General features: G+C 47.7%; 1 protein-coding gene across 1 annotated transcript; it reads right to left on the bottom strand.

Annotated features, from left to right (window-relative positions):
* Positions 1–958: 958 nt before the first annotated feature.
* On the bottom strand, positions 959–1,885 carry LOC129335741 (olfactory receptor 1020-like). The gene has a single exon (XM_054988534.1). It carries the CDS (start codon positions 1,883–1,885, stop codon positions 959–961), a length of 927 nt encoding a protein of 308 aa, XP_054844509.1.
* Between the last annotated feature and the right edge of the window lie 10,343 nt (positions 1,886–12,228).

Here is a 12,228-nt window from a genome sequence, read left to right as displayed (position 1 = left end):
ACTTTGTTGTAAATTAATAAAATTAACCTCTGGTTTTCTGCACTGTGAAGTTTCCAAGTTTTGAGAAAATAACACAATTATTTCTCAGCAGCTGTGGTCATCTGTCCCAGCTCAGCCAAAGCTGCCACCACCGGTACCAAGTAGGCAAGTGAAGCTTACAGCCCTCAGCACTGTTGGTGTGCAGACTGGGACATTTAACTCATAAACCTAGTTTAGCCCATATAGACTATTGCCTTGAGTCTTCGTGGGGGAAGGGTTCAGAAAACATACATTCAGAAAATTAATTTAATTTAATGTATTAGATTTCTTGCCCGCCTTCCCCATGAACGGGCTCAGGGCGGGTTACAACATTATATAGTACTACAATAAATTAAAACAACAATACACAATAAAAGATGAAATACACACTTCCATAATTCCAACACAAAAGTTAATGTTTGTTTATGTTTGTTTGTTTTATTCCATTCATGTCCTGCCCTCCCCGTGAACGGGCTCAGAGCAGGTTAAAACCACAGTCTAAAATGCAGCACGTGATGGTTCACCGTAATACATCTAACACCCCAGTATCCTGGAGGTAGGGCAGGCAGTTCGTTAGAAAGTAAAGCGAGCAGACCAAAGGCCGCAGCACAGAGGCCGACCGGGCAGTTCGCCCCTGCCTCGACCACTTCTGTAGGCCTGGCAGAACATCTCCACCTTGCAGGCCTGGCGGAACAATAAAATAGCAGCAATGAAATGACTGCAGCAAATCAATCAAGGAGGAGCAACCAATGAAACCTGGAACATCATAAAGGGGTCTTTTCCACCGGGTGCCTAAAAGCAAGCTGCTCAAGTGTTGGCTGAACAGCTGCAGAGGAGGAGTGCCAAGAATGGGGTGGCATTACAAAATGGGCCTCGCCTCACATAGCACCCCCCCCCCAGCTTCCATCAGAGCAAGGACTTAGGCAAAGACCTCAACGGCCTACGGGCTGTGGAGCACCTTCCTGAGGGCCCCCTTGACCTCCTTGTTGCGGAGGCTGTAGATGAGGGGGTTCAGCATGGGGGGCACTATGCAGTACATGGTGGACACCAGAGTGTCGGTCTCCAGGGAGTAACCTGAGCTTGGTTGGTTGTAATTAAGCAACCCGTTTCCAAAGTAAATACTAACCACTATTAAGTGAGACGAGCAGGTGGAGAAAGCTTTGTGCCTTCTGGTGTTGGACTGCATCCGCAAGATGGAGGTCAGGATGTAGAAATAGGAGAGAAGTACCACCAGGAAGGGGGACAGACCCATGAAAATGCTTGCCGAATGAGATACCATTTCATTGGTATGTGTATCTCCACAGGCAATTTTCATCAATGGGGGGAGATCGCAGAAAATGTGGTGAATCTGGTTGACTCCACAGAAGTCTAAGCTGGCGCTCAGAGCTGTGTGAAGAGTGGAGTCAAGGAAGCCCCACACCCAAGTGGCAGAAGCTAGCAGGATGCACACCTTGGTGTTCATAAGGCGAGAGTAATGCAAAGGTTTGCAGATGGCGGTGTAACGATCATAGGACATGACAGCCAGCAGCGCAGCCTCCGTCCCTGTGAATGACAACAGGAAGAACATCTGTGCCATGCACTGGTTGTAGGAGATGGTCTGTCGCTGGCACAAGAAGTTCACCAGGATCTTAGGGACTGTGACAGAGGAGAGGCAAATGTCTAAGCAGGAGAGGTGGCTGAGGAAGTAATACATGGGGCTATGAAGGCTGGAATCCAGTTGAATCAGAGTAAAAATCATGAGATTCCCCAGTATGGTCACCAAGTAAATGGCTAAGAATACCAGGAAGAGGTAGATGTGGCCATATGGAATGCCAGAGAATCCCAGGAAGATGAATTCCACCACTCGTGTCTGATTCCTTACAACCATTGAGAACTTAGAACTCGCCTGTAAAGAGAGAAAAAGAGGTAGAGATGACATATCTCAGTTTCTCAATTCAGCGAAGCCACGGTGATGTTCCCAAAGGCCCTGTGTCTTAGGCCATATACCCTGTAAAGATTTTGAATCTGTAAGACATTCCTGGTAGTTTTTTGCACTGTGTGGAAAACTGGTGTGGGCTCACTTTGCAGTGCCTACAGACACATGTACAGTCACGTGAGCATGTCAGTGTTACAGCCAACGAAAGCTTTTGATTTTCGTCAAAACACGTCAGCATCAACTCACGGATCAAGTATTCTTTGGTGCCTCAGGTCCATCATTTCAGCCTGCCATGACCATGTTCTATACATGCCATCCAGCCCCTAAAGAGTATTCCTGGGGCATTACTGCTCGGGAGAGGTCAGAAGAGTTACAAATTACGCACACTTCCTTTGGACTCATGACACTTCCAAGGTCACCAAAAATGGTGGAAAGAGGAGCCACTCCTAGCGATTGTTCCCTTCCGTCTCTCCCTCCTGGTGAGAGGGCTTAAGCTTTCCCCGATGTTGCCTAACAGCACTGGTACTCAGAGGTTGGCTACCTCTGAACGTGGCCCCTCTGTTACGTACCTTTGTAAAAGTTTGTGCAATACAATATTTTTCTGTCCTTCTTTCCACCTTGAGTTTATCCATGTGCACCTATTCAGTAACTTCCATCAGTTGTCACTTCACTTTTTGCTTATTTGGTGGCTGACCTTGATCCTGGCTATTCTGTTATCCCAGAATGATGTCTGAATGCCCTCACAATAATGTGGGTATGAATGAGCAATTTACCCACCTGGCCCAGGCCTCAAGCTGCTAGGTGACCCTGCGGCCTCGTCCCATTCATTCTGCTCCACAAAAAGGGTTTCTGTTTATGCGCTATTGCAAACAGCAAGCCATTAACAGAATTGCAGCTTGACAGCCTACAGTCAGACTGTATATTACTCAGATTCGGAAACTCCTCCATGTATTCAGCCAAGGTGGAGATTGGGGTGGGGGGTGGATCTTGAAACCTTACTTGTTGAAGATATTCTCAACAACCAACAGCCACAAAAAGAGAAAAGGGTCCCAACAAAGCCAATTACCACCAAGGGCAAGATGCCCTAGGAACCCAATAAATCAATAAATTATTTACTCAAAATCTTATTATTCGTGTCTTGCTCACCATGTGAATAAAAGATATACAATCAGTCAAATATTTACAATGTGTACATATACAATTACATAAATACACACATATGTCCCATAATAGCTGCAGAGAGACAATGATAATTCTATAACTTCCTATACAAATTTGCTGGAGTAATGACAGTTCTTGGAATGATTCTTCCTCGTGTCCTCACACTCCAAATGTGTGGTGATGCCAATAGGATGGTCAGTATAAGGTAAGTGTTCAAACACAGCAATGTCAGAAGAGCCTGATAGGATCCCTCTGGATCTCCAGAACGAGCCCGCCAGCTTAGAGTTGCTCGTTTCGGTTTCCCTTCATCCTGGCCTCCTCTATGCACATAATAGTCCTAGTCACACTCTCCAGATAGAAACTTTCCAATTCCAATCAATGCTAATTTACAGCAGGTATTCTCAACAAAACAGACATTCCCTGCTGCTCTGTTATACCTTGAAAAGCGTGAGTCAAAGCATGAGCCTTTGTGTATGTGTGTGTTTGGTTGCAAAGACCAAATAACTCTAATTTTAGCAAACAAAAATGTAAGGGACAGGATCTGTCAATGGATACGTAAGTAAAGGCATAGGGTTGATCAGAAAAAGACTGCAGCATCTAATTGTAGAGATAATCAAATAGGGCTTCTTTTCAGCAGGAACGCGGTGGAACAGAGTTCCAGCACTTCTTGAAAATGGTCACATGGCTGGTGGCTCCACCCCTGATCTCCAGATAGAGGGGAGTTGAGATTGCCCTGAACATGGCATGGAGGGCCATCTAAAGTCTGGAGATCAGGGGGCGGGGCCACCAGCCATGTGACCATTTTCACCGAGGGCGATTTAAACTTTTAAAAACTCCCCCTTTGTTCCAGCTGACTCAAAGTGATGTCATTGTGCGGTCCTGGGAGCGTGCGCGTACTTTGCGCATGCACATGTGGTACCAGGGGCACTTCCTCCTGCCAAGAGTTGCCCCCTGCGCTGGCAACCCACTGGGTTCCACCACCTCTTTTCCCAGAAAAAAAGCCCTGGGTTTAAACACATTCGTCTTTCCCTAGGACTAAACTTTCCTCTTTACTGTTAAAGAGAGAGGCAGAAACATCTTAATACATCCAGGTTTGTCATCTCTGTTTCCTTTGCCTCCTTCTGGGTTGTTATCACTCCTTTTCTGACCCCAGGCCCAACAAAGTCTCTTTATGTGTCTTGTCTGAAAAAATGGCTGCACCCCTCCCCCTTTTTAAAGGGAACCCCCAACCCTTCCAACCACTCCCACAGTAACTTCACCAGGGAAGGGAAAGGAAAAACCAGAATGATTTGGTCAACAGTCTCCATTGCATAGGATTATGTAGCCCATATTCTGCCTCTAGGGTTGCCTCCATTAGCCTTCCAAAAGACTTCATTGCTCCAGACTCTGAAGGTTGGAATTCAGAAGAAATTGAGGAAAGGGGGGGGGGGAGAGAACTAGCTCTTTCTTTTGAACTAAGTTGAACTTAACCTCTGAGCATTCACAGAGTGTAAACTCAACATCCACAAAGCAAAGTGGAAAATTCGTACATGGATACTTTAGTGAGCTGTCATTTCGACACCAAGGGCTTTTCTGAAATGACCCTAATTTAGAAGCCACCTTGTCTGATCCGGTCTGCCTCCAAGGGGCCATTCTACACATTTCTGGGCAGCAGACTCAAGAACCCTGGCTAGAGAGATGCAGTTAGGTCAGGTCTCTGCTGAAAGCACCTCTTGGATGGTGCACAAGTGTGCGTCTTTTGCACCCTCTCAGGAAGACGTTGAGCTGTCCAGACATTCACTGTGTCAATGGAAGAGAAGACATGGGGAGGGAAGGGGCTGAGGGTGGAGGCGGTGCAACTGTTAATATTAAGTCAAATTGTTTCACTATTTGTTGCCTGTTGGAAAACTGATTGCTGAAGCCTACAAATCATTATATCGGCAATGCCACATCAAACACCTGCGATGAAACTTCGTCACCTGAAAGTAAATGGCAGCTTAAACACGACTTCCAATAACAGAAATGAAATCTTTCATAGGGAGGAAAAATGGCTTTAAAATAACAGCTTTTCCAAACCCCTTATTGTCCCAAATGATACCGAGAGATGTTTATCCCATAGTACTGAGATGCTGTTTCATAACTCCATTTGGCTTGGTAAAATGTCTGGATTGAAAAGCAGAAGGAAAACGTCTAATATATTGTTTGTGATACAAATCAGCTAAACGACGGTCTTATTTTAGCATAGCATGTAAATGCTGCTTGGAGTTTGAGCAGGCTGCACAGAGGAGGAAGCTCACTGAGAATATGTTACGGATGATTTATTTAAATTACGTTATTTGTAGTCTGCCTTTCTCAGTAAGTCTCAAGGTGATTTACACAGCGTAAGTCCACACGATAAATGGCTGGGATGTTCGATAAACTATACAATGCGGTATGGACTGCAGAAATTTGAAAAAAAACCCAGCAGAAATAGAGGTTTACACAGCAATTGAATAACATGGGGGATAAAATTGCACCTTATAGGACCCCAAAAGACAATTCCCTACAAGCTCCTATGCAGTAGAATAGTGGTTAAGTGGCTGGGTTGTGAATCAGCGCTCTGCTGGTTCAACTCCCACGACTGCCATGGGCTCAGCAGGTGGTCTTGGGGCAGCCCCTTCTCTCAATAACAATAACATTGACCTTGGTTGTTGGGGGTTTTCCGGGCTGTATTGCCGTGGTCTTGGCATTGTAGTTCCTGACGTTTCGCCAGCAGCTGTGGCTGGCATCTTCAGAGGTGTAGCACCAAAAGACTATGCCAGCCACAGCTGCTGGCGAAACGTCAGGAACTACAATGCCAAGACCACGGCAATACAGCCCGGAAAACCCCCAACAACCATCGTTCTCCGGCCGTGAAAGCCTTCGACACAACATTGACCTTGTTCACCGCTCTGTGTGGGGCACTAATCTGTCTAGAAGAGTGGAATATAAGTGCAGTTGTCATTATATGGGAGGTACTATAGTACAGTGGTTAAGTGGTTGGGCTGCAAATCAGCACTGTGCTGGTTCGAATCCCACGACTGCCGTGAGCTCAGCAGGTGGCCTTGGGTCAGCCCCTCCTCTCAGCCCAGCTCCCCAGCTGGATTTAGGGGATAATAAGGATAATAACACTGACTTTGTTCACCGCTCTGAGTGGGCACTAATCTGTCCAGAAGGGTAGTGTATAAGCACAGCATTATTATTATTGTTATTATAATCGTTATAGTCCAAAGTCCCATGGCATTCTCCTGCTTTGTTGGCATCCCTACTGCAGGCACTCAAATCACAGAGTCCTGGCAGCACAGATCTGTACTGGGTCTTTTTCGTTGCTGTTTCACGCTAGAAAGCACCTTGCTTACAAATAGCGCTAAATACAAACGATTGTTTTTCTCAAGGCTCCTTTAACATATAAACAGACTAGATCCCTCTCATACGCCATAGTGGTTTTATCTGCTGTGCTTCATTTATGTATATTTCGCTGGGCATCTCCACCCCTTTCTGCTGATTTTGGACAGCGATTTTGCAATAGAAACAACTGATAGGAATGGTTAATTGAAGGCCACCTTAGCTTTGCCCAGCTCAGTCAGTTCTACCTGTAATAGTGGTTGCCAGCCAAGGGTCTTAAGAAGTGCCCTGTTTTGCTGCCTCTTAGAGATGGGGCTTGCCCAGCACTGGGAAATGAACTGCCCCCTCCCAAGCTACTCACCATTGATACTCATGGATAACAAGCCAAGGGTGGATTCCTTCTCCTCCAGATTTTCAGCCCTGGCTCATCCTCAGAAGCAGAATCACACAATCTGTTGCTGATAACTTCTTCCCTGCCTGTTGCCAGCACCAGAGTGGAGACTGGGCTTAGTCAAAAGGCATCAGGGTGGTGGACTGTGCCAGCCCCTAAAGACAGATCGTGTTGGCTCCTAAGCGTGGCACCTACAATGGGGCTGGGAGGTCTCTTTTCATATCCAAGTCTCAGAGGGGCAAGTCTTTCTGCAGCCAGCACTGTATAAAGTTGATGCTACCTGGAGAGATGAATATTTTACCTGGTGCAGGGACCATGGGGATACACCTGGATGGAAAAGCCACAGGGAACCAGGTGTGGCTGCAGGAAGCTCCGAGAACTCATCACTGACATGGTGATTTCTACCAGGCTCTATAGAGAGCTGCCCAGTAGAATCACAGAAGAGTTGGAAGGGGCCCTACAGGCCATCTAGTCCAACCCCCTGCCCAGTGCAGGATCAGCCTAAAGCATCTCTGACAAGTATTCATCCAGCCTCTTCTTGAAAACTGCCAGTGAGGGGGAGCTCACCACCTCCCTAGGCAGCTGATTCCACTTTTGAACTACTCTGACCATGAAAAAGTTCTTCCTAATATCCAGCCGGTACCTTTCTGCATGTAATTTAAGCCCATTGCTTCGGATCCTACCCTCTGCTGCCAACTGGAACAGCTCCTTGCCCTCCTCCAAATGACAGCCTTTCAAATATTTAAAGAGAGCAATCATGTCCCCCCTCAACCTCCTCTTCTCCAAACTAAACATTCCCAAGGCCCTCAGCCTTTCCTCGCAGGGCTCAGTCTCCAGACCCCTGATCATCCTTGTCGCTCTCCTCTGCACCCTCTCGATTTTGTCCACATCCTTTTTGAAGTGAGGCCTCCAGAACTGCACACAATACTCCAGGTGTGGCCTGACCAAGGCAGTATAGAGAGGGGCTATGACCTCCTGCAATTTCGACGCTATGGCCCCTTTGATACAACCCAAGACTGAGTTTGCCTTTTTTGCCACCGCATCACACTGACTGCTCATATTTAGTTTACAGTCCACTCTTACCCCAAGATCCCTTTCACATATACTACTGCCCAGAAGTGTATCCCCCATCCAGTATTTGTGCTTCCCATTTTTGTGGCCCAGATGTAATACTGTGCACTTGTCGTTGTTGAATTGCTGAGAGAGCTCCTAGAAGCTGGGACTGACCCAAGGTCACCAAACTGGCTTCAAGTGGAGGAGCAGAAAATCAAACCCAGCTCTCCAGCTTAGAGTCCCGCGCTCTTAACCACTACACCACACTGGCTCTCAGAAAATCTGCGAATCTCCACCAAGTAGAAGAGCAATGGGGCGGGGTGGGGAATTCTCTCTTTCCCTCTCTCTCTCTCTCTTGCAAAAAGCCCCCCCCCCCGCTTCTTCTGACCCATCTCCAGCCATTGCCTGCACCCCCACTAGATCCAGTGGAATATTCTTATGTAGTTTAATAAAATCAGCAGCATAACAAGGAACAGAACTGGAATATTCCAGTCTGCACCCTATTGCATCTTCCCCCTCCATTATGTGAGAAGCCAATCTTTTCTGAAAGCTGCCTGAAAAAAATTTGGTGGCTCCTTCCAAAAGCTCAAGGCCACTACTAAAAAGACCCTTTTCTTCCCCATCACCTCTCTGGTTCCTCTTAAACACTTCAGACTTTTAATGCTAGATGAGTTTCCGCAAGGAAGAGTGAAGGAAGCCAGTTCTTACATTCCTATGTTAGTGTAATTTCCCAACCATATCCCTGACTAGCTTGGCTTTAGATTGCTAAAGTCAGTTTGGTGTAATGGGTAAGAGCGACAGGATTGGATTCCCCCCCTCCTCCGCTTGAAGCCAGCTGGGTGACCATGGGCCAGTCACAGCTCTCTCGGAGCTCTCTCAGCCCCACCCACCTCATAGGGTGAATAACATGAGAGTCTGGCAGTAAGTTGTCCTGAAGGGCGGTGATAGGAGAAGCTGCAGCTTCTGGATGGCTCCCTAAGGTAGTTTTGTGTAGTGGTTAAGAGCGGCAGGACTCTAATGCAGAGAGCCAGGTTTGATTCCCCACTCCTCTGCTTGAAGCCAGCTGGGTGGCCTTGGGCCAGTCACAGCTCTCTCAGAGCTCTCTCAGCCCCACCCACCTCACAGGGGGATTGTCATGAGGATAATAACAGCACACTTTGTAAACTGCTCTGAGTGGGTGTTAAGTTGCCCTGAAGGGCAGTATACTAATAAAATATTAGTAGTAGTAGTAGTAGTAGTAGTAGTAGTAGTAGTAGTAGAAGCAAAGCTGCCGTTTGGATTTCCTGCCATGAGCCCCCAAATTCCTCATCTAGACCTGCTCCACCGAAGCCTAATTGTCACAACGTGGTGGTGCTGAACTGTGCGGAGTGTGATGGAGAGACCATCCAGCCTGTGAAAGAAGAGGGGCTGGAAGAGCTCACAGTTCCTTCCAGTATCATCATGACTCTGCACAGGGAATCGGACTTCCCTCTTCCTGTAAATAAGACACGGGAGCTTCTTTAGGGAACAAGGGCAGAATTTATTGAGGTCCATCTAATTGTACATCCAGGAAGCCTGAAGCGACCAGCCCACAATCAATCCACAGGGAGGGGGGATCACACTCTAGGAGAACAGGTTCTGTGCTGGGAGGGTGCCGTCTCTGTGCAGATTCCCCGGCCAAAGGGCTCGTCCTGGTGGGTCCACCTTAGATGCCAAGCGCTTTCTGGAGGCCAGGAGACGCAACTGCTTGGGCTAAATTTTAAACTTGCAGACGAATGCCTGTGCGGTATCACAGTCACAGTCATTCCACATCCAGTGCCCTAGAAAGAAAAAGAGAAATAACGTTGCCCCACACCGGACTGGACTGCAGCAGCTGTTACCTAGACGGTGGAAATGCCTCACCAGGCAGATGTGAGGCAGTAACATCTCCTGTGGTTAGGGGCACATCTCTTTTTGGAGTCCTAGAAGGAACAGGGAGTGGCTCGGGGAAAGGGCACGAGTTCTACACACAGGCCCGGTTCCAAACACCGGCACCTCCTATGAAAAAGCAATTTGGGGGCAGATTTCGGGAAGTCCATTCTTGGCCTGGGACCCTGGAGACTCATTGCCAGCTGGAAGAGAAAGCTCCGAGCCCAACACTGTGGAGTTTGGAGGCTTTGGAGGCTTGTCGTGGCTCAGAGTTCAGCTCAGGCTTCCTATGCAGGAGGTCCCTGGTCCAGACCTGGTATCTCCATCCACAAAGAGCCTCATGTCACAGTTGCTAGGAAAGACTTTTCTCCTGCTGAGACTTTGGCATTCCTCTGCCCGTGAGAACAGACAATGGCGAGATAGTAGGGATAAAGTATCAAGACTTGTTGATATGCGAGATGTTGTGAAGAAAGAAAATGGGTTGTGGTTCAAGGACCTCCATGTGATGTCTTTTGAGGTGAACTTACTGAGGAGTCACCAGGACCCACCCTGGGCTAGCACCGCAGTGGAGTGGAATATTCTCCTCAGTGGAGCATCCACTCATCATGTGTACCTCACTGAAGGCTCCAAGCAGCTTGAGGTGCCCAGATAAGATCCCCAGGACCACCCCGCCGTAGCCAACTCCATCTAGGCTCTCTGTCTTCCTCCCTCTTTGGTGCCCCCTGGGGCCTAAGGCCCTTGCCAGAAGCCTAGCCCTTGGCCCTTGGTTGTATGGGCATGGGTCTGCCTGCCAGTTGGATGGTGGCAGCACAGTTGGGGCTGTGGACAGCAGGCCCCATGTGCCAACGGGGCAGCAGTGGTGGAATTGGGGCCTGGGCCAGTGCCCGGCTCACCCCAGTGAAGCAGTCAAGTGAAAACTGTGACTGGCTGTCATTGTCTGTGCATGTCCCTCTGTTTCCAGGATGAAATCCTTTGCATTGGAAAATAGAGTGACAACCAGCTCCACATTATAGCTGAAGTAATGGAAGGTTTAGGACTCTCAGCCAATGAGCATTTCTAGGGCTGAACTACTGTTTCCCAGCAACCAATCCATGAGTTTTCCAGTTAGTGCTCAGGAAGCAAGGTAACTGCAGTTCTATGAGCACCCTCTCTTCAAACCAGGAGAAATCAATCCCACCTTTTGCCCCAGTTCCTAAAAAAAAGGAGGTGGCTCTGCTTTCTCATTACCCCGATTGACATGAGAAGAGCTCACCCTCAGTACTTGCAAAGGACACATGGACCCCCTGCCCCCTCCCCAAGGGCCCTCAAGGACCCCTAGGGGCCTGGTGTCCATAGTCTGAGAAGCACGGAGTTAAAAAAGAATCTCCTTCCAAGATTGTTGTTTACATGGTCTTTGCTCTTGGGTATAAAGAAAGATAAAGGAAGGATTCTGGCGTGTGTTGCTTTGATAGGTCAATAGGAAGCCCCAATTACCATGAAGCCTGCTAGGGATTTTAGAACACTAGAATTGCAGTCCTGCGCAGATTTACACCAGTCCAAGCTCACTGATTAATAAGGGTTTAGACTAAAGTAATTTTTTTCAGCCGGGACGCGGTGGAACGGCGTTCCGGCACCTCTTGAAAATGGTAAGAAAGGAAGTTGCATAGGCTGGACGAATCCTTGTCGGGGACGCCTTAGGCTGTTCCTGCATGGGGTAGGGATTCTATGAAAGTTAGAGATAGGCAAGTGGATGTAGGCTATGAGCCATTTCATCACCCATCGACACCGGTACTCGGAAGCGCCGATTTAAGTGTGCCACGTGGAATAGGACATAGCGCTGCTTTCCCCCTTTCTATGCCTCTCTTATGATAAAGTATTTTGTTTGTTTGTTCAACAAATAAACCAATACATAACCAACAACCAATAAATGGATTGGATTCCAAACAGCTCCTCGTCCCCCATCCCCATCTGACCCACACCGGTCAATTGTCCAGCGCAGTGATCCCCCTACCTCAACTTGGCTGGGCTCACCTTTATAAGGCAACAGCCTGACGCAGAAGTGCTTGAGTTTCCCCGGATAGTCGGGTTCTCCGGGGCCCCACTCCGAATAAATATGCTTTGAGCCGTCAATCCACCACCACAGCCCTTTCGTGTGCTGTTAGGAAAGAAATTTCGATGAGGAAAGGAAGAACCTGGAGCTCTCCTAATGGTTCCCATGCAGAGCAAAGGAAGTGGTCAATCTGTCTATGGATTTGATGCACAGATAAAATCCCACGAGCCTGTCATGTATAAACCCAAACCAGCTCAGGGGTCTAGGCACGGCTCCAAGAATTCTTCACTGCTTTCTTATTTTAATCATTGTTTGATTTCTACAATGTTTTAAATTGTGCTCCAAGCACCCCATGTGGAACCTTTAAAAAAATGAAGACCAGTCTCTAGATCTATTATATTGAGGTTTAAAAGGTCAAGGTGCAAGCACCGA

Source organism: Eublepharis macularius, chromosome 9 (assembly GCF_028583425.1).
Source record: "Eublepharis macularius isolate TG4126 chromosome 9, MPM_Emac_v1.0, whole genome shotgun sequence".
Lineage (NCBI taxonomy): Eukaryota > Metazoa > Chordata > Lepidosauria > Squamata > Eublepharidae > Eublepharis > Eublepharis macularius.
The sequence above is the reverse complement of the archived record's forward strand: the minus strand, read 5'-3'. Positions and strand labels throughout refer to the sequence as shown.

What these genes read in the sequence shown, in the direction of transcription:
- LOC129335741 (XM_054988534.1), bottom strand. Translation starts at nt 1,885, where the DNA reads ATGGTTGTAAGGAATCAGACACGAGTGGTGGAATTCATCTTCCTGGGA.